Source organism: Coturnix japonica, chromosome 3 (assembly GCF_001577835.2).
Source record: "Coturnix japonica isolate 7356 chromosome 3, Coturnix japonica 2.1, whole genome shotgun sequence".
Classification (NCBI taxonomy): domain Eukaryota; kingdom Metazoa; phylum Chordata; class Aves; order Galliformes; family Phasianidae; genus Coturnix; species Coturnix japonica.
Genome location: NC_029518.1, coordinates 87,678,746 through 87,703,316, shown reverse-complemented (window position 1 = coordinate 87,703,316; position 24,571 = coordinate 87,678,746). Strand labels below are relative to the sequence as shown.

Sequence of the window (24,571 nt, the reverse complement as noted above, 5' to 3'; positions counted from 1 at the left end):
CTTCAACAGGAACTGGAGCACAATTGTATGGAGGATACTATCAAAGCCAATAAAAGAAAGCAGGGGCCTTCCAGAGCCAATTTCAGTGTTGTCCGAAAACAGAAAGTCCCAACAATGCATCTAAAATTAAGGAACCAGAAAAGAGCCCGTAGTAATTTTCCACTAGGAAAATGCAATCTGGACTTTAAAAGATTGAATTAACTTTTTGCAAATGATTTCCCATGGAACCTGAGGCCAGTGTACAGGTAGCTACAGCGATCCACCCATCTGACATAGGAAATGGAGTCATGGAATCATAGAACCATGGTGTTTCCCATTTTGGAAGACTCACAGTGATTACTGAGTCCAGCTCCTGGCTCCACTGCATTATGACTCATCTGCACAAGAGGATTTAAGCTGGTATTTTTTTGTGGCTACAGACAACTCTATCTTTCTGCCTTATCAGTCATATTATACCTTTTCTGTTAATACACCCTAAATAGCGTCAGCTTTAGAAATGCAGAAGTGTTACTTATCTCTGCAATATGATCTCCTCCCATTTCTGGCCACATTTACTGCTCGCCTCCCAGTTAGCATTCTGTTCACCATCCATCTTCATTGACTTTTCCCTTGCACCAATGCAAGATCAGAACACTGCAGGAAATTAAACACAGTGCATATAAATCATGTTTATTGTTGCCTCGGACACAGAAAGATAAAAAGGCTCAGTAAGAAAGGCACGATGACTCACATTTTTATTAGTATATTCAGTTTTTCATGAGGCTGAGTCTTCATAAAGAAAATGGTTTAATTGGACCACTGAGATGTTGGAGAATTCAAACGCTCCACGCAATCCAGACTTTTTATCTTCTGAAACCTCAGTTTCTGATTTTCCATTGCACTTACAGTCACAAGGGAAATAACTTCTCGTCTGTTACAGAACATGACAAATTTCCATAAGCTGGAAATGTTCTGCATCACACATCTCCTGAATACCTCAAAGGACACAGACCCCACCACCATCCTGGGCAGCCCCTTCCAGTGCTTGACCACCTCTCCATGAAGTGATCCTATGCTCCCCAAGTGTACAACAGCTGGCATTCAGAACCTCAGAGGTCCAGTTGTCATGACATTGTTTGGCCTCTGACCAGTCACAAGAGAAAACACGCTGCCAGGATGAGGTTTTTACAGCTGAGACCTTCTCCTGCCCTCCTGTGTTCCCCAAGACAGAATCAGACATGAAAGGAGAACATTGGCAGCTTCTGGAAGGCTGCTGTCTGTGCTAGAACTGGTCTGAGTTAACACTGAATGTATGTCATCTGAAGTTACAGCAGTGTCACTCAATGTCTGCCTCAGTAGGGCTTCACAGTAGATATTTGATCACCGAAGATGGTTATATCCCAGCATTATATAAGTTTAAAACAAATTTATCTACAGAACTACTTCAGACCCAGTCTGAATTTTACAAGTTTCTGACATTTTATGCTCATAAAGATATAATAGTCTTCTATTATATGGTTATTATATTATAAAGGCTATTTTATATATATATGAGGCTATTACAAATGGCCTCAAGTTGTGCCAGGGTAAGTTTAGGTTGTATATCAGGAAAAGCTTCTCTACAGAAAGGGTAGTTAAGCACTGGAATAGGCTCCCCAGGGAGGTGGTTGAGTCGCCATCCCTGGATGTGTTTTAAAACCGTTTGGATGTGATGCTCAGGGACGTGATTTAGCAGAGGGTTGTTAGTTAGGGTAGTATGGTTGGGATGTGGTTGGTCTTGATGATCTTTAAGGTCTTTTCCAACCTGAGCGATTCTGATTCTGATTCACACAATAGTTTATTTCACCCAAACCGGTGAACTATTTTCATTATTTTGTGCAGTTCTTTTTGGCAAATTTCTTATTTCTGTACACCAAAGTTCAGTGACTACAGCTAAAAGCCATTCCTACTAGATTAATTACTTGTAGTGCTTTCTGCTCAAGGCAATTTGTCATAACTACAACAACAGCACAGGAAGGAGCCACCTAGCTGCAAGGCAAGATCCTCCTACCACACGTTTTACCATACATTCCTGCTCAGTAAATACTAGAATAAAATCATCTACTATAGTTGTATTGAAAGATGTTGATAACGGAAGATATTTAAAAAACATGTGAATTAAGTTCTGAGTTAAAGGAACAAACTAATGAGGCTCAAAAACAGTTTTCCAGTGGGAAGGACAGGGGCAAACAATGTAACAGTGTTTATTTATCAACTTGATTAAATAGTTAAAGGAAATACCTAAGGTGGTTGTCAGAGGAGGCCTGGCTCTGCTCAGGTTCTCTAGTATTCCTCTCCTTCCAGTTCCCCATCTCAAAGCAGATGCAACTCCAGCGCACACAGACATCGAGCCCAACCTGCTCAGTGTCACACTCAGTGTAACTCATTGCTTTCTGGAACTCTACAACAATAGGAAAGAAATAAAATGAGGAAATAAACATCACTTGAAGCTTTTGCCTTGTGATTGCAGTGACCCACCCTAGCAACCAACCTTCCAGGCTGCTCGGTCTTTGCTGCTTATCCCAAACAGCCACTCCCCAGCTCCTTCACTCAGGTTTTGGTTACACAGTGAGTCAACAGGCTTAAGAGTCAGCATAAACTATTACATGCTTATATTACATGTAGTAACAGACTTGTTTCGCGTTGAGTGCCAAGATCTATGCTTGCTTTAGTTTTCTTGGCACTGAAAGACTGACTTTGTCAATATTTGTGAAGTGTTATGCACTTACTGGGTAAGTAAAGATGTATACCTGCAATTAGTAGTAGTCTCTATTATTTGTCTTTAAGCTCTAAGTAGCATTTCAATCTGAACTCTTGAGTAATCTTGTATTCAATCCAGATGTTACTTCAGAAGACTGACAAGAAGAAAGAACATAATACTAAGGACAATTATTTTAAGGTAGAGTCACAAGTACATAAATAGATCATATTAATTAAGAAATCCCAGGTTTAAGATCTGGGAAATATGCGGTCACGTACTCAGTTGGATGAATCAGGATGATGCAGGTTCTTCTGCCATGCATTTGCTGAGCTGCTTTCTCTCCAGTACCTTGACAAGGCACCCAGCTGACTCTGCAATGCCTCCGCTCAGTGTAATGCCTCTCTTCTTGGGGCTTCCAAAAACTACTCAAATAAAGAAAGACTGTGTTGAGTTTTGTTATGTTCAAAACTTCACTCATGGCAGAAAAGCAGCATATTGTATATATTTGTCAATAAGCAAATGCATGGGTTTATATTAAGTATAATTAATCTCCTCGCAGTTTAGATCTAGATTAGTCTATGTATTACAGAAAAGCAAATAATGACACAAGTATGATACTTAAAGGGAGTAATAATGCAATTAAAATTGTAACACACACACTTCTTAGTTTCTACCCCTATTTCTGGCATCACATTCTCCCTTCCACTGCTCATCTGGGTCCTAAGGGCGCTGGGTTCAAGCTGACATGTTTGTTGCTAGCATCCTCGTACACCTTTGTCTTTGTTGGTTGGTTTGCAAATCCAGGCGACGCCTGAATTTATGATACATGGTGCCATTTTCTATTTCTTTGTTCTCTTTGTTATACCTAAAGCCATTCTTGTCCAGCCCAGGCATGCACGATGAAGCTGTTTATAGCTGTGGGACTTCCAGTGCCAGCCTGTGCCCATCTCTTGTCTTCCTGTGCCTGTGCTCCTCTGCACTGTACCCCACACCTCTGCCTGGTGTCAGTGCCATCCTTGCAGCCCTGCTGCTCACAACATCACCTTGCAAGTGTTGCAAACCTCTTACCCCATCTGGAACAAAAGCTTGTTACTGCTATCTGCATAAAACAGTTGTGGTACCACACAAAGACAAACAAAAGCAAAACAACAGAGAAATAGACACCTGGTCAACGAAAAGAAACAAGTAAAGCAGCTCTGTGGCTATGACAAGAAAAGCTGGGGCAGGCCTGGTAACGGTGAGGCCACATGAAAGGGTTTGACGTTACAAATTTGGCTGCTGGAGTTGCACTCCCAGGCTCTCCTGTGGCTTCGTGCTGCTGATAGGGATAGCTGCCCCCTCGGCTGGGCCTGGACGTGAGCTCCTGCCCACGCTTCTGCCCGCTATCTGAGAACCAGTCAGCCTTCTACATCCCTATATTTGATCTCTGGCATGTGGGCAGCCTGAGTCTGCAAGCCTGGATCAGGTTGCACTTGTACACCTGCTTCAGCTGCTCCTGTGCTGATCCTGCTAATTCACACCATGGCTGCAGCAAAACCAGAAGCTACCGGGATTTAAGCATGTCCATCCTTCACTTGCCATCCCCTACTTCTATGCCTTTAGGATGAGATTCCCACCCTACTACATTGCATGGTGGTATTTCATGGCTCTGTGTGGCCCAAACCACCTGTGTTCCCTCATACAGCTGGTGGGGAGGCCAAGCCACGTCCTGATAGGGACACGAGGCCCTGAGACTTCAGCTGGCTTATTGAGCATTCCCCAGGGTTAGGAGAACCATCCAAGGACCTGATGGATCGAGAGAGATCCCTCTCTGTCCTGAATGAGATCCCCTCCCCAAGGCAGCAAGTGCTGATTGATGCCTTCATTATTGTCTAAGGGAAATTTCTGTGCAGTTGGAAGGGGTTTCCGGATAGACAGCTTCGGGGAGCCCTGCAGTGAGGAAGGATCTTGTCTTACTTACAGGCTGACTGGTTTTGATCTATGGGAGAAACCAAGTAATGAGTGCCTGCCTGCTGCTTGCCTGGGTGGCGGCCAAACTGACGTGGTTTTATATACATAAACTGAGCAATTACATCTCCTACAATTGCCATAGGGATTTTTTTCTTTTAATTTTAATTATTTAATAGAACGTGTCTCAACAATTGCCACACAAAGGTTAAAATGTTTTCATACATGCACGTGTATGCGTATTAAACAAGATGAGGCTGCTTTTATCATGGTCACAGAACTTGTAACTGAGTGTGGTCAGCTCACATGGAGAGTAATTGTCAGGAGCAGTTGGTGGCTTGAGTTGCATTACTTCTCTGACTGCTGCCTCCAGCCAGGTGGAGGGTGAAGACCTGCAACATAAGCTATATGTAGCCAGGCTTCTTTTTCATTAACTGCCTTGGATACCTGTGGACCAGTTTCTTCACAGCGAGACTTCTTTAATGGATGTGCTTGTTCTCAAGAGCACAGAGCAGTTTCTCCAGCCCTGTATGAAGAATCAGACCCAAAATCATGTAACCAGCACCAGTGCCGCAGAAATTTTACTACAACCATCTCCTTAAGCTTCATTCTCTTGGTGGGTTCACTTATGATAACAATATCTTGTCATGCAGAGTTTGTCCACTGTGTGAAGAATGTAGTGTGGGCAGCAGCATCAGTGCTCCCCCAGATCCATCTCGATGGCTACAGACTAACAGTGGTTGCACAAGTAGTGAGAAAGTGAAACCGTGACCTGGCAGAGGCCGTAATTATCTTCTTAACCACATTAGTGCTGAGAGGCAAATCACTTTCCCAGGGAGGTCAGTAAGCCTACAGAGGAGACTTCAACCAAGTGAGACATAAAAATAACATTTTCACAATATGGGCTGCTGCTGCTTTGACACTTTTAGCTGGGAAGCTCTAAGGACTGCTGAGATCATAAGCAAAATGACACAAAACAGAATCTGCAAATTCATCCTGTAACATGGAAGTAATTAATTCTCACATTGAAAATCTGTGTCTTGCTATCTGAGAAGGAACACTGAATGGGCTGCTTCTTCCCATGGCAGACACTACAAAAGCAGAGGGACTAATATCTAAACCATCTACTGAGGAGTGTGAGAGCCAGGTCACTGTACTGTCAGGCCAGAAGAAAATGCTATTCTGTATCCAAATTGATGGGAAAAAAATAAAAGAAAGTTATCATAAGCATATAGGAAACACTTTGACTATTGGCTCTGAGGTGAAGGTCCATAAACACTCATTCAGGTTTGGAGGCAGGCATCCAAAACTCCTGCAACTATTTGGTCAGCTGTTTCCTGTTCCCCGGAAAACATGAAAAAGGAAAACTGAAGCTCAATGAAGCCCAAAAACTAATCTGTGACAGAACACTCCAGGCAGAAGAACAGCACAAGACAGTGGAAGCTTAAGCAGATACAGACCGTGAGGGCTGCAAAAATGAGAGCAGTGTGTTGCAAGGTGTTTTGCAACCTGACACTGTAGATAGTTGTAGGCAGTCACTTCAAGTTGCTCTAAGGAGCAGGGAATCAAACACGTTAATTTCACTAGCCTCTTTTGGTTGAGATCGGCATTGCTTGTGTGATAGCTTTGTGACTAGCAGATAGCAGAGAAAATATGAACGACATAGGCAATGATAGTTATCCTACTCTGAAAAAACCACCAGCTAGCTTTGTATGAAATGCTCCATATCCATACTGAATCCTCTCTTTCTGCTTTATCTCCTGCTTAGCACTGTAGTGTCTTTGTACAGTGTGTCTGTGCGTTGTTCCCCAGTAAGAATACATGGCTTGCAGGCATAAAGAAAACCCATGCTTTTGTTTTTCCACACAGCAGGATGTATGAAAGGCTGAGTATTGTGCTAGATTAGCAAAGGGCAGATTTTGGAAGGATTTAAATAGTCTGTAGCTTTGGCTTAATCAAGAAAGCAAAGTACCCTTTCCCAAAGGGAAATAGGCTGTTCTACTGGATCCTGGAGGAAACATACAGTGCTCCTCATGGGACTGCAGAGCTTCAAGTTCCAAGCAGCACAGCATCCATGTGGGTATTATGACATGGGATACGTTCCAGAAGGCAGCACGGGATAAAAAAACAGAAAGAGCCCTTCTCAACTTGTCAGACAAACCAAAGTGTGTACATAAGCAAATATGAGAATTATGCAATTAGAGAGCATACATCATATAATCCCTTCAAAACAAGCATACCTGTCAACAGGCTTTTTCATGTCAGGTACAAAACACACACATACATTTCTACTGTACAGTGATGCAAAATTTAATAGATGAGATTTTGACATGTTTTTTAATAACCTACGGGAGGCTTCATGTACATGAGATAAATAGTTATGGATTGCAAGGACTGAAGTAGTGAATATTTTTTAACTTACGTGATGCAGTTTTACTCCTACTCAACTTGCATACCTTTGCCAAGGCTCAATAATTTAACTGACTTCTGTGACATCTCTCTCCTTTCAGGGTAAAAGGATAGAACAAGAATGTCTTTTTATTCCTTATGTAGAACCTTCATGCTAGAGACCCTGTTAGTCCTCTTCCATAATACAGTTTGAAGAAGGGTCATCTCGGAAGCACATGGCTGAGAAATACAGGTATTCTCCTTCTTTCTCAACCATGCAAGAACCCATCTGTTAACTGAAGAGGAAAGAGAAAGTGTTTGCATTTTTTTCTGGATAGATCAGTTCACATTGGCCAAAAAGAGACAACTGGAGTCTATCGGGATAAAGTAGGGAAGTTGTTGTATCTCTGTTAAGGCCTGCACAGGTTACCTTGAAGATCAAAGTGAAATGTCTGAACTGCTAAGGAACACACGGAGGAAGAAAGGCTTCAGGATCTCTTAACCAAGAGAGGACCTAAAGCTTAAGTGCAATGTGCCTATAGGTATGTGCTGTGACATGACCCACAGGGAGGTGAGAGGGGAAATGAAGGGTAAAAAAAGGGGGGGAAGATAATTTAATCCAGAGTAGGTTTAAGCACAGCTAGAAAAAGAACTGCTCTTTTTTCATGGCAAGGAAAGGAGTAGCTGACCTGAGCTCTCTCCATAGCACTACCCAGGTTGTGGCACCAGGCCAGACAATTCCAAGGGTCTGGAAGTATAAGTTAACTTCTGAAAAAAGATTCATTAAAAGAGTGGAGAGAAGCATCTCCATGTATTTCCCCTTTATCTAATTACATCATTGCACATATACATAAAAGCCACAATTAGCTATTTCTAGGAGTTGGCAGGTTAATCAGGTTCTTCAGATATATTAACAATAGGACTCTGTGCATGGCTGAATCATACCATTTCCCAGCAGGTTCCTTGAATGAAGAGACTTCAACAACAATTTAACAGGATTTTATGAACTTTTTTCTGTCGAAGGTCTCTTTTCACTTGGAAATTCCAATTTGGAGGTCATCTACTAGAGTTTTGGAACAGGCTGCCAAAGAGAAGTGTTAAAGTCTGCTCTTCTACCTTTGTCTGTATGTACTTCATTTCTGCTATGTACCAATCCTGTATTCATGACTATTAACATGTAACCTGAGGCTGTGCCTGGCTCCTTGGGCTGATGGGCTCCACTTGTGAAGGACAAACTTTATCTGAAAACTTTCAGGATGCCCTAATTTGATAGAAACATGGAACAGTAATAGCTGAGGCTAGAAGGGACACCATCAGATTGTCTAGCTCCACCTGCACCCTGCTCGAACCTGGAACAAGCACAGAAGGTTGCTCAGTGCCTTGCCCAGCTGGAATATGGGGATCCCCAAGGCAAAAGACTCCTCAGTGCCTTTGGGAAACGTGCTTCAGTGTTTGGCTACCTTCACTGTAAAAAGGGTATTCCTTATATGTAAGTGGAATTTCCTGTCTTTCACTTTGTCCTATTGCCTCTTGTCCTCTGACTGGACAGCACTGAAAAGATGCTGGTTCTGCTGGTTCTTTTACTACCTTCCTTTTGCTATTTACACACAGAGATAAGATCTCTCTGAGCTTTCCCTCCTCCCAGCTAAACAATTCCAGCTGCCTCTCCTTGTATGACACATGCTCCACTCTGTGTCACCTTTCTCTCACAGAACTTGCTCCACTATGCACACACCTCTCTAGTGCTGGGGAACCCAGAACTGGATGCAGCACCCACTAGATGAGATGATTTCCTACCCTCAACCTGTTGGCAATGCCCAGGGTGTTGTTGGTCTTCCTCGCTGTAAGTGCACATTGCTGGTTCATGGTCAACTTTTTATTCCCAGGTCCTTTCCTGCAAAGCTGTTTTCCAGCCTTCAGTGTGTACTGTGTACCTGGCTGTTCCTGCCCAGGTGGAGGACTCACTGTTTCCCTTGGTTGAACTTCACGAGTTTCCTGTCTGCCCATTTCTGCCTGCCGAGGTTCCTCTGAATGGCAGCACACCCGCCTGGTCTGTCAACCACTCCTCCCAGCTTCGTACCATCTTCAGGCATGCTCAGGGTGTGCTCTGTCCCATTGCCTGGGTCCTTAATGATAAAGTCAAACAGCACTGGCCCCTGTACCAACCTCTGTGGTACTGCACTAATGCCAGGCCCATATCTGGACTTGGTGCTGCTGGTCAAAGCAGCTCATCCAGTTTTCGTTCCACCTCGCAGTCCGTTTATCTAGTCTGTCATAGTTTGTCCATGCAGGTGTTATGGGAATTGATGTCAAAAGCCTTGCTAGAGTAGGGATAAACAACATCCATCACTCTCCCCTTAACTGCAAAGCCACATTGGTCAGGCACAATTTCCTCTGGTTAAATCCATACTGAAAACTCCCAACCGTCTTGTCCATATGTTTGAAAAACATTTCCTGGAAGATTTGCTCTGTCACTTTCCCAGGGACCAAGTTGAAGCCAGCAGGATGTAGTTCATCGCATCCTTCTTGCCCTTCTGATAAAGCATTCCATTATATTTTGCTGTAATACTTCTTGTATCTGGATAGAGATTGGCAAATGAGAACAGGTAGGGCTGAGATTTGCCTCTTGAGCCACATGCTGAACAATGTGTGTCTAAAACTCCTGTTCTCCTGGTGAATCACATAGTGATAAGAAAAGCTCCTAGAAGTATTTCCTGCAGAATGATATGTTATATTGGCAATGTAAATCTGATCCAGGCAAACAAACAAACAAAAATAGGATGATATCATAAAAAATCCACATTTATCCATATGAAAAGCCAATTTTTTTAAACAAGCACAACTTCTATAACTAGTAAGTGGGGATAATGCAAGAATGAAAGCAACCTGCTAGAACCGAATTTTGAAGTTTCTGATCAAATTCCTGTTATTGTATTGTTAAGGAAATGGCCTCATTTGCTGAGCTGAAATGATCCTAGAAGAGCTTCCTGTTTAAAGCAGCAGGGAGTGCAGCCCCCAGAACCATCAATCATGCGATTCATAGCACTCGCCCGACTGGAGCATTGCAGGAACAGTGCTCCGTTCAGCTTCAGGAGAACCCTGTCATGTTATGAACTGCAGGATCTCAAAGTCAGTATTTCTCCACTGTGTCACAGTAGTTCTGAAATAGGACTGGGTATATTTAGGAAGAGATGAAGCACCTTCACTGTGCCTGGGGATCAGATCAGTGCTCTCACAACTCTGAAAAGCAAACTACATAGCATGCATACACGTTTCTTCCACAGAACAGCTAATGGTGACTTAGTTTAAGGACTAAAAGCCCAGAGCTTAAAGGTTTATATCTCTTGTAATTGTAAATTATGTCTGCTGTTGCTGATGCTTATGCACCTTCATCATGGCTGCCATGTTCTAGTGATTAGTTTCACAGAATAATGGTGTGTTTTTAGTTTTTTTGGCTGTTCTACATTTTTCCCATGGAATTTCATGATAACGTGGTACCTTCAGATGGAAACTGAGAACAGTTAAGCTCTTCATTGTTTTCTCAATGTTGTAATTGTGCTTCATATTTAAACAAGAGGAGGAGACAGAGCCAGTGCTGCTATGAAATCTTTAGTGCTTGCTACTCCTTACTGAAAGCAAACGCAATCATAAAGCTAAATAAAAATGTCAAAATTAAGAACAGGATGAAGCAAATCAAGAAGTGATGTGTCAGGCAGATTTGCTCACCACATTAAAGCTATGTAGGCAAAATGTCATGAAATGATGTTATGATATTTTGATCTCTGTAAGAGCAGAGCAAGCTGGTGTTACAAACTGGTTTTGTTCTATGCAGACGTGTATCTCATTGTTCAAGCACAGGTAGCTGCTACCAGCTTAAAAGAAGAGATGGAACACTTCATTTGGGCTACTTGCATTTTCATGACCCTGTTTCAAATATGCCCCACAAGGATGATATATTCTAGAGACAGGTTAAATTTCCTGTCACTACAAATATCAGTTGTGGGAATCATGGAGAGAGAACATATATCTGAGATTGTTCATGACTTGAAGTAGCTCTCAGAAACTCTACTTGCTACTGTGCCCGACTGTTACTCACTAAGGTTTTGTGTATGTTGAGGAGGGGACTATTTTATTATAACGAATATGTGTTGGACAAGGCTCAGATGCCTGCAGAGGGCCTCTTGTCACATGGGACATCAAGACATAACTAGCAAAGTTAAGTCTCAGTGAAGTACTTCTATGCTCAGTGCCTGGCTGGTGTGAGGCTCCAGGATCAGTTCTTCTCAGGTCTCTAACCTGAGCAAAATTCCCTTGTCCTGCTGCTCTGAAAAATGAAGGCTTCCTCATAGGACATATGGCAGCAATTTCTTGATGACTGAAGCCAGACAAAGGAAGAGAAGAGCAGGTGGGTCCTGGAACAAATGCAGAAACATTTGAGCTCTGACTCAGCGACAAGTTTAATTGCACTGGGCTGTTCCAAGAGGTGGCATCCCCCCTTCCTCCTTTCCATTCACCAGCTGAAAGCCCTATTTCTGCGCATACCACTGGTTCTCTCTACTGTACAGTCTGCAAAAAGAAGTAAGTTCCACAGTTCTCTCTTTCTCTGTCTTAGCTGTGACATGAAGCAACTGAAAGGAAAACTTAGTTGGTAAGCATCATTTTAAACAGCATTTTTGTTACGTACTTCGCATCCCCTCCTACACTTCAACCTTTTCTCTTAGAATAAACTTGCCTTACTCTCCAACCTTATCTTGGAATTAAAAGTAAATCTTAAGCAACTCTGGCAAGAATAAGGTGTGCTATTCTTTCAGAAACTATCCAAACAAAGAAGAGTCTTAGTCCTATCTTATTGCACTCACCGAGGGCAAGTGGGAGGGATCCTGGGAACTGAACTCTGTGTGGCAAGGATCAGTTTGAGAACCTGTAACATCAGATATCAGGAAAAGTCAGGTTTCTCCTTTCAGCTGGGAGACAGCCCGGAAACCTGAGGATCTTGTTAAAAGCAGTTATTTCCATGGTGCTGTTGCAGTTTAACAGGAAACTAAATGATTTATCAGTGGTACATTTATTCATAAGAATTCAGTATGATTTTTTCAAAGTAGTTATGGTGGTAAAATAGGTCACCTTGTCAGTTCCTGAGGACTGTTTGATAGATTGACAAGTAGATTTCCATCCCATCGACACATGTCACAGTATTATACATACCTAATTAAGCTCAAAACAACAATTTCTGAACTCATAATTTAGCTTTGAGGTTCATTGTTTTTATTGCAGTTCTGCAAAAGAGCCACTAATGCCTAAACTTTTCAATCATCGGTGACAACAATACCCCACTTGCACTGAAGTTATTTCCACCTAAAACACTGCACTGTCAGTTTGTATTGTTTTCCCATAAATTATTTCATGAATAGGATTTGCTTTGAAAAGGAGGCTCATTTATTAGAGCAATGTCTTGCTGCTCAAGTCAGTTGTTTTGTCCTTGTCATGCAGGCATGAGTTCCTTTAGTCAGGAAATTACCATTTCTAAGATCTGTACCTGAGAGCTGCTACTTACAGCTGAAAAGTCTAGTGAGCTTTCCCATATCCCTCTGCACAAGCCCTGCTTGACTTTGCTAACAGACAGCATTGTAACTGAAAAGCAGCATGGGCTGAGCTGGAGTTTAAGTTCCCAGGTGGCACTAAAGCATTTCCCCATCACAGAACTTACGAAACTTAAGTGCTTAGATGAAAGAAAGTTGGCCCAAATGCTTGTTTGTTTTTGATAGTTGCTGCCTTAAAAGTGGAGAGGCTTCTTTGCTCTGTAGGAATGAAACACAAGAAGAAATAGAAAATCAATGTAGAAAAATATTTACTTTTTTTTTTTTGCTAATAACTAAAGAGAAAAACCAATGTTACAGGACCTAGTGATGAGCAGTACCATCATTAAAGAGTTCCTACTGACATTAACGGGAATCACACGGGGCACCACATTACCAATATAGAAGAAATGGCTAATTAGAGATTACATTAGATTAGCAAACAGTCGATACATGTGAAACTTATTGTGTTGGAATGTTTGAAATACTTGAAGGGACGTCAGGAGGCTGCTTTGGAGGAATGGTGAGACCTGACCACAAATGGCCAAATCCAATAGCAGAGATTTAGACTTGGTTTGATTGGCGTTGGCTTCTGCAGACATGTTTTTCTCTTTAGAATGAAGATTCAGGTATTTTAGCCTAAGAGGAGCCAGAGAGGTAAAGCTAAAATAAGACTTTACTCTGGAAAAGGGATAATCCCACTAGAGCTAATACGGAAACTTGTTTTCTTCTTTGTCTGTTGTGCTAAAAGGAGTTCTAAGGATTGTTCCTGTCTTCTGATTGTGAATGTGTTCTCAGCGCTATCTTACTGAGCAGAGAGAGGAATGAAAACTGCACCCCATGAGGTGCATCTGATAACATTGTCCCACTGCTTCTTCCTATCCTCTCCACAGATCTTCTCCTTTGGTTCTTCATTGTTTAGCGTCACATGGTTAGACTGGTATTGTAAACAACCCAATATCTTACACAGTCATTCTGCTAAGCAGTATGTACAGGAAACGTCTGTTACACGGAGGCTACAGCATTTGGACAGACTAAGTGACCTCTCTGGGGCTGAGATGCTTTTGAGCTCATCTTTATACAAAACCGTGAGCGCTTATGGAACCATGGAAACTTAATCACAGGACACCGGTAGCTCATGATAAGCTGAACCACTCTCTGGGGATTATTTAAACCAATACATCCCCTCCTGAAATCTGACTGACAGCTGTTGGTGGAATTTCCTCATGAAGTAGGAAGGGGGGGTGTGCTACAGGAAAGATGAGGAACTTTTTAGAAGGGCAGGTAGTGACAGGACAAGAGGAAATGGCTTTAAAGGTGGAAGAGGGTAAATTTAAATGAGATATCAGGAAGAAATTCTTTACTGTGAGGGTGGTGAGACAGTGGGACAGGTTGCTCAGAGAGGCTGTGGATGTCCCCTCCCTGGAAGCATTCAAGGCCAGGCTGGAACTGTGAGCAACCTGGTCTAGAGGGAGGTGTCCCTGCCAATAGCACGTTTCTTTGTCATTGTCTAATGCACACCTTCCTAAATAACAGCATGAGAACATCTTCTCCAAACACTGTGTTTCTTTCCAATGGAAACTTTGGACAGATGCAATCATGCAACTTAACGCCTTAGCTGACAACTATTTGTAATGATAATGGAGTTTACTGCATAAATAAATATGTCTTTCAGGTTTGAACTCTGAAGATGCTGAAGCCATGCGAGGAAATGCATTTTTGTATTTTCTCAGCATATGGATTAGAAAAAGAATTTAAATCAGTGGAAAAACGAGGTCTGTTTTAAAACCAGTTGATTTTGTATGCCATGACAGTATGAGCTTATTTTCAGCTAATTGAATCCAAGAGCACCATTCAGCAGGTCGATTCCTCGCCGCATGTATTTCATGCAATTCCCAGTAACACCACCTCTCTGGATTTATTTGGAACCATTCCTTGTGACCAGACTGTGCTTCAGAAGTAGCTATGAGCAGTTTCTATAGCGGTCCTTCTGCAGTTTCAGTTGAGAATGTTTAGATTAAGGCTTCCAAATATTCGTGTGTTGGGATACGTCTGCTTATTTCTTTCTGAAAGCAGCTCCTTGCTTTACTTATACAAAAACACCGTGCGGCTGCTTCTGAAGCTGCAGATGCTACCACACTCGTAATCGCTTGTCACACACGGAAGAAAACTAATTAAAACCACTTATTTGTAGCTATTAACCAACCTCTTTAACTGCAGACAAAAGACCACACTACAAGCTAAAACATAAGGGGAGAGCATGGTCTTCAACTGGGTAAGAAAAGCTCTGGATATTTTCAGATAATTACACTTACCTCAATTTTCCTGCTACTCCCAATTAGAATTAATTGTGAACTGAAATGGGTATGCAAATCACTCACCTCGCTGTTCTTCGAGCTAGGAAGACAAAACATTTCATTTTCATTTCTCACGTACTTAAAATCACGGTGAAAGTCTTGTGCTTGAGGGAAGCTACATGAGCAGTGTGATACGCAGGCAAAATGTGTATGTTTAGCGTGATTATAGGCAAAATATACAATACTTATAGGTTAAATGTTTAATGAAGTTCAAGGAATAACCTGCAGCTTTCTGCCAAGAGATCCATTATTCCTGAGCAGTGACAGATTCAGAGAAGTACATTCCATTGGAGGCTCCTCCACCGTTTAGAACAATTAATGCAAAAAACTTAATTCATAAGAAGAAAAGCACTGACACAATGGAGGACTCCAATAGATGGACTTCCCAGAAGTCAGAATTGGAAGAGATGGGTTTTTTTTTGCCCAGTTGTTGTGAACTCTTTATGATAGGGATGGAGCACCTCACCATAATGAGAAAAGCCTGAGGAAGCTGGGGCTGCTGAGCCTGGAGGACAGGAGGTGCATCCCCTCCGTGTCCAGAGACACCTTTAACTTCTTTACAGTGAGGGTGACGGAGCACTGGAACAGGCTGCCCAGGGAGGTGGTGGAGTCTCCTTCTCTGGAGATATTTAAGACCCGCCTGGACGCCTACCTGTGTGACATGGTGTAGGGAGCCTGCTTTGGCAGGGGGGTTGGACTCGATGATCTCTAGAGGTCCCTTCCAACCCCTACAATTCTGTGATGCTGTGACCTGTATGAGCACGCAGAGCACAGCCGGGCTCTGGCCGTGGTGCCCGCAGCCAGGACAGGAAGCACAAAGGAGGCAGCGGGCAGCGCTTCGTCGCGGTTCAGGTGACGGAGCACAGGCAGTGCAGAGCTGCGGGGGTCTCCTCCTCGGGTATCCCCACAAGACCCCATGGCTGAGCACGGCGCACCCGGCGGCCCTTCCAGCTTCATCCGCCGTGTGGCCTGTGACACCGGGCCGCCCCAGCCCTGGCTGCGCACAGCCGCGCTCCGTCTGGCCGCCCCGCAGCTGCCCCCGGCCCAAGGGAGGAAGATGCCGCTTCCTCTCAGGTGCTGCCGTCTATTTCTGAGCGCTCACTCCCGCATCCTTTTCCCCTCGCGGCCGCAGGGCGAGGCTCCAGGCCCCGAGCGCTACCTGAGCGCGGCCCCGGCCCCACCTCAGCGCCGGGCGGCCCGATGATGCCGTCCCTCCCCTCCCATCCCGCATCGCCCCGCACGGCGCCGCCCCCCGGGCTCCATCTTCCCCCTCCCGCCCCCCGCTCCGGGCCGATTGCCCGTCACTCCGCGGCTGCTCCCCGCTCCCATTGGCTGTAGGCGCCGTCAGTCGGCGGCGGGGCCGCGCCGGCCCCTTGTTGTCACGGCGCCGTGCGGGGCTGGGGCTGTTCGTGCCGCCGTTGTTGCCGCCGCCGCCGCCGCCGCCGCCGCCGCCGCCGCCGCCTCCTCGGGCGCCCGGCACGGAGCGGTTCTGTCGGCCTCGCCGCCATGGCCACCAGCACGACGGGCTCCACGCTGCTGCAGCCCCTCAGCAACGCCGTGCGTCTGCCCGTCGACCAGGTGAGGGAGGCTGCCGCGGCGCCGCCCGCCTCGCAGAAAGCGGGGCCGCCTCGTCTACCTCGGCACCGCGGGACCTGGGGCTGGCGCTGCGGGGCGGCTGCGGGGCCCGCCGCCATCCCCGGCCCGCAGGGTGAGAGCTGAGGCCGAATCGCGGCCATCGCCCCCCGGGGCCGCTCAACCGAGTGTCGGAGCGGGGATGAGCCACGGCCACGGCAGTGCTGCACTGAGCGCTCAGCGGGGGATGCGGAGTTAATGGGGTAACGAGCGGGGCACGGAGCGGAGGGCTCCCCGAGAGCGGGTCGGCCTCCTCTGTCCTCCTCGGTGTCTGTAGGTGTATCGGTAACTTCCGAGTGAGTTGTGTGGGTCTCATGGTACCGGGGAACTTCGTGTGATGAGTGCTTAGGGGAAAAATGCTCCTGTTAGTGCGCAAATGAATGGAACAAGAGCAGCAGACTGCCCTCCCATCCCATCCCGGGATGCTGCTCCGTGGTGTTCACGGGGCTCACCTCAGAAGCAGGGAAGGGATTTGAAATGAAACCGCGAGGAAGAAGTGAGTGCATCCATCCGCTTCTGAGCTGCCTGCTCTAATGCTGTCTTCTTTATTCCGTGTGTCTGGGGGTAGGTGAGATACCCATGGGTGAAGGTGCATGGAGATACCTTACAAAATGCTGTTAGAAGCGGGCAGGCTATGGCTCTGTATGGCTCTGTATGGCTCTGTATGGCTCTGTATGGCTCTGTATGGCTCCGTGCTGGTGCCGTGGCTTTATTGGGAAACGGGATGGAATAAGAGGTGATCGCCTGTTTTATGGCGTGTTACTGCTGTCCCCTAATCACCTGCTTGTAACTGTAGTCTTAAACATAGTGTTTTGGTTTTAATTTAAGAGCTGTTGATGTGGCGTTTTGGTGATAATGAAGCTATTACTTATCAAAGCCTGGAGATCTTCCCTCTTTTGAATGTTTTGCAACAGATGCTCCTGTAAAGGTGTTTTTGCAAGTAACTCTGCTTGAGCTCTGTGAGTTCTTGGGGATTATTAACGCAATGGAGGGCGGCTAAACTTAGGGTTTAGGAGATTACTTTTGTAATAAGCACTTAAAAAACATATGAGTTTTATTCTATATCAGCGGGCCACAGCATCAGCCCTGCTGTGTAGGGAGGGCTTTGACTGTGAATGGGGTATGAAGAGTTACAAAGTATGTTGCACTATGAATTCTCCTTTAACAGATTCAAGAAGGGCAACAAAAAGTAACACTCTGGGTTAGGGCTGTTTAAGCTGTCAGGTTGGGAGTCTGTCTTGGTGGTAAGTGTGTAAGAATAGAAGGAATAGGGAGAAGGAATAGGGTATGGAAACAGAGCTGTGCTTGGGATAGAGGAATGAATGAAGAGCTACTGATCAGTGCATTGTTTCTACTGTCTAACTCAAAGTCCTGCCGTGGTGGTTCCTACCATGAAGCAAGCACTCAGAATGATAAGCTGTGCCAGTGGTTAAGAACCAATGGATAAACAAGAGTAGGTTTTGTTTATCTACTTCTCTGTTTTGGTTTTTACCACAAGTAGATGCCAATATTTATATCTAAAATATTGTGGTTTGCAATTAAGCAATTACTCTCTGTTATTATCCCACTACACAATCTTACTGGAGGCGAAGGTGTGGAGTCCAGGTAGTGTGTGCCTGTGCTGCTCTGCTGGCTGGGTGTGCAAGCACACAGGTGAAAGAAACTTGCCTGTTGGAACTGAATGTAAGTAGAAATTTCACTTACAGGTGAAGCTGATATCTCCCGTTTTGACCTAATTAATTGGATAAAGATCTCTGTGTGGTTTAAGTGCAAGAAAGCAGATGGACTGCTTGTGGTAGAATGAGAGGCACAGATCTGTTTGAAAGTAATGTGTGCTGCAGGATCGTAGGGGTTGGTAGGGGCCTCTGGAGATGACCTGGTGCAGCCCCCAGTGTGCCAGCTGGTACCAGCATGGAAGATGGAGGGTGGCAGCTCTGCCAGAGCCACTGGGCAGGAGATCCCAAGTGGGGATGGATCACAGGAGATCCCAAAAGGGGGAGGATCGTAGGGGATCCCAAGTGGGGATGTATCATAGGGGATCCCAAGTGGGGATGGATCGTAGGAGATCCCAAGTGGGGGAGGATCGCTGTGTCCAGCTCCTAGCCCCACACAGGGCCACCCAATCAGACTGTATCTGAGAGCTCTGGGGTTATGCACGCTGCCCTGGGGGGCCTGTTCAGTGCCTGACCTCCTCTGGTGAGGAACCTTTTCCTGTTATCCAACCCGAACCTCTTTCTCCTCTGTGTTGCATGAGGAGAGCTGTGCTTCTTTAATGGTTTGCTCTTCGTGACCTTTCCTCTTGGTAGTGGACCACCGGTTGGCTACTGGGATGGGAGAGAGCTTGTTCTTCTGTGACTACACTGCACAAGGCTAATGTGGGAATTGGCCCTTCTTAACCCTTCCTTTGGCTCTTCCCATGTCTTGTACGAAATGAAATGCCTGCTTTGAAAACCAAATGCATTTTGTGGTGGGCTGCTTCTCTGCCTTCATTAAATCCCTCTGTTGATTTCAGTCTTAAGATACTGGGGAAGATGGTTGGTGTGACCAGCAACCCGAGACTGTCTCTGTAGATTAAGGAAGGAAGGCGTGCAGACCTTTTTATATATAGTTATAGGAAAAAGAAATGCGCTCTTTGGGGTGAAAGCCTCTATCTTCTCACTTCTTGGAGCAGCCAGCAAGAGAAGCATCCTGTTGACAGCTCTGTGTCTTGGGTCCTTAAAGTTAATGAAGAGTGAATGTATGTAATTGCCCACGATTCTCCCTCTGTCTTGTTTGACAAGAGAGGGAATAGGAGTAGTTATGTCATTCCCTCCCCTTGCAGCTAGAGAAGTGCAACAAGAATTACCAGGAAGGCTTGGCTGCTGAAGAGTTTCGTTGCATAATGCATCGAGGTTGCAGCTCTCAGCGTTGTGTTACAGCCTCGTCTCTCACCTAGGCTTCTAGTCTTCCCATCTACACTCCTGTCATGTTGGTGTGCCTGCTGCTTGCTTCTTCCTGTGAGGGGAAGCCTTGGCAGGCAGCGTGCTGGGCTGCAGTCCTCTTCTAGCTCGGGCACTGCCTTGCTGATGGCCTATTAACAAGTCTCTCGGTGTGCCAGCTCACCTGTCTTTATGTTAGAGAGATTTAAGTTAGTTGTCGGCTGAGGGTGGTCCTAGGGGAGCAAAGCAAAGCTCGCAGTGTGGTCTTAGCTCTTCCCCTGCTTCCACCAGAGGGAGCAAAATTAGAATCAGAAAATCGGCAAAATTTAGTTGAAATATTCCAGCAGTTGATTTGCCATAGTAACGGATAGCAGCTTACAGAGGAGTCGCTGGGCAGCAGAGATGGGAGCTGGGTGATGCCGGTATGTGAGCATCAGCTGTTGGCACTTGTCTGAGAGATCGATGTTGAGATTGTGGAGCACGGGCTGGAGAACTGGATCAGCTACCTGCACAGATCACCTTCCAGATAAGATCAGCAGAGCTGCAGTGTTTTTCATCAGACGTCACCAAATTTCCTTGCTATTTATTTCTACTCATCTCTTGTTGTTTTTTTTCTTGTTCCACCAACAGCAATTTTAGTTTTTGTTTGAATAATGTGCTCATTTATGTAGACCAGAGAGCTTTCTCTTCAAGAGTTCCAGAATCGAAGTCAGTCTTTATAAAGAATAGCTATGAAGAACTGTATGAACCATATGAGCTTCATACCCTAGTGATTGTGAGCAAGGCTGCTGCAGCTCTGCATTGCTTGCAGCACACGTGTCCTGGTGTCAAGTACCTGAGCTACTTCAGCACACTTTGAATACAACCAGCTCTGTGCAAAGCAGTGAACGCTGATGTATGTTGAGCCCCACATTTCTCCTGGCTGCCTTCAAGAAGGGTAGGCAGGATTATTTTCTCTTGTACGTTCCCATGAATCGTGCACTTCTTAAATGCATATGGCTGGAAAAATGCAACAGTGGTGTTTTGGCTTTGGATGCTTTGGAGATGAGCTCCTGCTGGAGTGTGGGTAGATGACCAGGCATGGAGGTGGTACGGGTAATCATTTTGTATAGCAGCCCAGTTGCCTGCAGGAAGCATCTGGACATATTTGATAGCTCTCTGGTATGCTGGGAAGTTTTGGGTGTTAATGCTGCTGTGGTCTGCCTTGTTTTCTGCCCAGGCAACCTAACACAGCATCCTGAGGACTAAAATGCTTGAATCTAATGAAAACCTTTTTGTTTAAATATAGAGGAGAAATTAAAACGTGTGTATAACTGTCCAGCATATAGATGGCCTAGTATTTGTCTTAAGCATTATTAAAGTATATATATTCAAGAGAGGTTCTAGTTGGGTATTAGGAAACATTTCTTCTCCAAAATAGTGGTCAGTCATTGGCACAGGCTGCCCAGAGAGGAATCACCATCCCTGGAGGTGTTCAAGAGCCACAGAGATGTGGCACTGAGGGATGTGGTCAGGCACAGTGGGGGTGGGTTGGACTTGAACTCAGTGATCTTAGACTCATTAAGGTTGGAAAAGACCACTGTGATGAAAAAATGAAAAGGCATGAAGAGCGTCCAAGCTTTATTCTGTTAGTGACTTCCGCTGATGTAACCCAGGAAATGTATGAGTAATAGAAATGAGTAAAAGTAATACTGATGGGCGTGTGAAATCCAAACGTTGAGGTGAGGGAGTGGTAGGACAAGCCCTTTGTGCCTCCCTTTGCCCCGTGCTTCCTATATTTGCCACTAGCAGTCAGAAAAATGGAGGGTGGGTGGTGGTGTGATTTCCCCTGGCAGTGGATGGAGGCTGTGGTGGGTGAGCAGAAGCAGCAAGAAGTGCTGTGCTCTGCATTCTGTGTGCCATTCCCTTTAAATGGGTGCTTCAGATATTTCGGATTTGCTAGCAAAGTGCAAGAGTGGTGGGTGTTCTGGTTTCTTCTTTTGAAGTAAAGTTCAGGACTATACACTCAAATAACTCCAGTCTCTTTGCAGTTACACCTTTCCTGGAACCCAGTGTTTGAGGCAACACCTGCACACTGTGCTGTGGGTGATGCTGGTTGGAGCTGCGCTGTGTGAGATGTGTAGAGAAGGATGAAATCGCTGGGAGAAGAGGGAGGAAAGAAATTGGCAGGAGTCAGAGACTGCCTGGAAGGAAGGAGTGGGAGCTGACAGAAATGGAAAGAAGGCAGCAGACGCCGATTGCAGTGCTGGGAGAAATGAATTGTCTCTAAAGCACAGGGAAGACTTGGTGTAAAAAAGGAGCATGTCTCTGTTTATTTCAGGTTTATGAACACTGTTGTGGAGATATGAAGGATACAGCTACTTAAATTTTTTTAATGTATATGGAGGCGATGGTGAGTTTTCCTTTTGATACAGCCTCAATTGCTTTCATAGTGAGGATTTCTCCAGGTCTTTGTGAAGTAATGGGAAACCTGAAAGATAATTACAGCCCAGGGTTTCTTCAGCGAGCAGCTGAAATGAACATGCTTTACCTGAGCAGTCTGGAGTTACTGCTTTTGTTTTGCGCAGTTGTTTTTCCCGTCCTTAGGCAATTCATTTAGCTGCTGTAAGAAAGTGTTTTCTAACTGGTGCTCGAGTTGCTCCTGCATCCAGGGTGCAGTTCAGGAAGTGCTGCATAACACCGTGTCCTGGGATGCTGAGAAGAAATACTGAAGTGCCCAGAGAACAGGTTAATAAAGAAAAAGCATTAAGGCACAGTGAGGATGACAAGAGTAACTTGTTTTGCTGAATGAATAGCTGCTACTGTGCTGCTTTGTTTGTTTTTGAAGAGCTGCTGTTGTAAATCAGCTGTACTGCAGCTATACAGCTCTTCTTCATTGGAGGGCTTTGGTGGGCACAGTGCTGCTTTAAAGGCGTTCTGGAAAATGCTCACATGTTATTCACTAGCCTTAAGATTGTTTCTTTTTAACTCCTGTTTACCTTTTTTGACCCAATGAAGATCTGTGCTGCATCCTGAGCAGCCTTAATTATGACATGTTTAGGGTCAGTAAGGGATGAGATTCAGTAAGCATGGAGGTGATGAGTTGACAGTTGGACTAGATGATCTCAGTGGCCTTTTCCAACACTTACAATTCTGTCTTTATCAAGTTGCTTATTTTGACTTGCGCGGGTTCCCCTGCTTCTTTCTTGTTTTCCAAAGGGAGTTCAGGCTGAGGGGTTTTATTTTCTCTTGGAAGGTGGAAAGACTCCACACAGTCAGGTAGAATCCTGTTTGCCTAATGCATGCATCTTTCCAGTGCCACTTTTAAGTCGGTGCAGTTCACCAACTGTAGTTGGTGTCTTCCATACTGGCAGTGCTTCCTCTATAGGTAATTCCTATTCTTTCTGACCTGCCTTCTGCTGCAGTGGTGCTCTTGATTTTTTACTTCTTCCTGTCTGTCATTTAACAAGGAATCTAACAAGCGGCAAATACTAAGCATGCTCCTCAGAAAGTGGGCTAATAATCCAGAGAACAATGGATGGTGTTGTGGTGGTGTTTTGGGTTTGTTTCTTTCTTTTAGAGTCTGAGAAGCTGGAAAGAAGATGTGGCACTTTGAAGCTGCAGGAAATGTATGGAAGCCCAATGCTGGCTGCCAGATGAGGAGAAGGCCTGGCCTTTGAATGTGTTAACAAATGCTTCTCTGAATATAAGAAGTTGGAGAAAAAGGAAATTGAATTAATTTGAAAAGCTGTAGCAACTCTCAGTAGCATCCATTACTTTAGCAGGCTGCATTATGCATTGTGTCTGCTGATGGAGCTCGGTGATGCTGGAGGCGGCCAGCTTCATAAAATCACAGGCTGGTTGGGCTGGAAGGGACCTCACGGCCCACCTCCACCAACACTTCTTATGGGCTGTTTGCCCCCCCCATCAGCTCAGGGTGCCCAGGGCCCACCCAACCCTGTCTTTGAGCCCCTGTGGGGATGGGGGTCCTACAGCTCTCAGGGCAGCTGTGCCAGGGCCTCACCACCCTCTAAATGAAGAACTTCCTAACTTCTAATCTAACTCTCCTCTCTTTTAGTTTAAAACTGCCCCCCGTCACTGTCTTCATGTGTAAAGTGTCATTCTATCTCCTGCTTATAAGAAGCTCTCTTCAAGTGCTGGAAGGCTGCGCTGAGGTCTTCCAAAGCCTTCTTTTTTCCAGACTGAACAAGTCCAGCTCTCTCAACCTTTCTTCATAGGAGAGATGCTCCAGGCCTCTGACTTCCTGCTAATAGAAATGATGGAGACACCAGTGAGATCCTGTCCTTTTCCCCCTTTTCTCTTTTCTTCTGAGAACACAAAGGAGCTGACCTTAATGTTTTAGTGATGGGTGGGGAATGTTTGTTTTACTTGCTTAGTAAAGGGACCGCAGCTGTTCCTGGATTTCTGTAATCTTTATAAACAAGTGTTAATGTTAAAGTGGGATTTCAGTTTCAATTTCTTGCATACCAGAGTATAATAGTACAGCAATGGCGAGAGTACATGTTTATGGTTATATTTAGAAAGAGTAGTCCCAAATATGTTGGTTATTTTTTCAAGTGATTAGAAAAGTGAGCTGTAAAAACTTGGTGTATGCTCTATATAATTATTACTTTAAGCATTACATAGGTTGCTCTGCAATTAATACCTCCTATTTATTTTCATGGAACCTAAAACAGGTACAAAGAAAACACTAACACTATTTGATAGAACAAATCAAAGTGGCAAAGTAGAGATCAAGGTTAATCATGATGTGTATGTGTGTGCAATAAGACGACACATTTTGGATAGCTCAGTAGCTGAATGGGTCTTTGTTTGGAACCACAACTGGTCAACAGAATCCCAGACTGTTGTTTTGATGCTGTAGACATTTATGCCTTTTTAGTCTGAGTTCTGCAATCTTTAACTGGCCAAACCAGTTTTTGCTCAGCAGAAGCAGCGTGTTAGGTTGTCACTGATACGGGAGGGATGGGGTGAGGGATGATATCGCCACCAAAAATACCCAGACTTTTTCGCAGTTTCCACCTTTGGAGCAAA

The 24,571-nt window shown here is 44.8% G+C and overlaps 1 protein-coding gene and 1 long non-coding RNA gene across 3 annotated transcripts in view; one reads left to right on the top strand and one right to left on the bottom strand.

Annotated features, from left to right (window-relative positions):
• Positions 1 to 1,808: 1,808 nt before the first annotated feature.
• Positions 1,809 to 15,601, bottom strand: LOC107312198. Of its 2 annotated transcripts, XR_001554434.2 has the most exons (5): positions 14,946 to 15,601; positions 11,914 to 12,852; positions 2,998 to 3,141; positions 2,769 to 2,873; positions 1,809 to 2,419 (listed from the first exon to the last, which is right to left on the bottom strand). It is a non-coding gene; the product is annotated as an uncharacterized LOC107312198 (long non-coding RNA). The 2 variants fall into 2 exon arrangements; XR_004306711.1 differs by lacking the exon at positions 2,769 to 2,873.
• Positions 15,602 to 16,398: 797 nt separating this feature from the next.
• The window catches only part of MBOAT2 (membrane bound O-acyltransferase domain containing 2), a 69,003-nt gene continuing 60,830 nt past the window's right edge, over positions 16,399 to 24,571 (top strand). Inside the window, exon 1 of the mRNA XM_015859410.2 lies at positions 16,399 to 16,565. Within this exon, the coding sequence (XP_015714896.1) occupies positions 16,494 to 16,565 (72 nt within the window). The 5' untranslated portion in view covers positions 16,399 to 16,493. The remainder of the gene's footprint in view (positions 16,566 to 24,571) is intronic.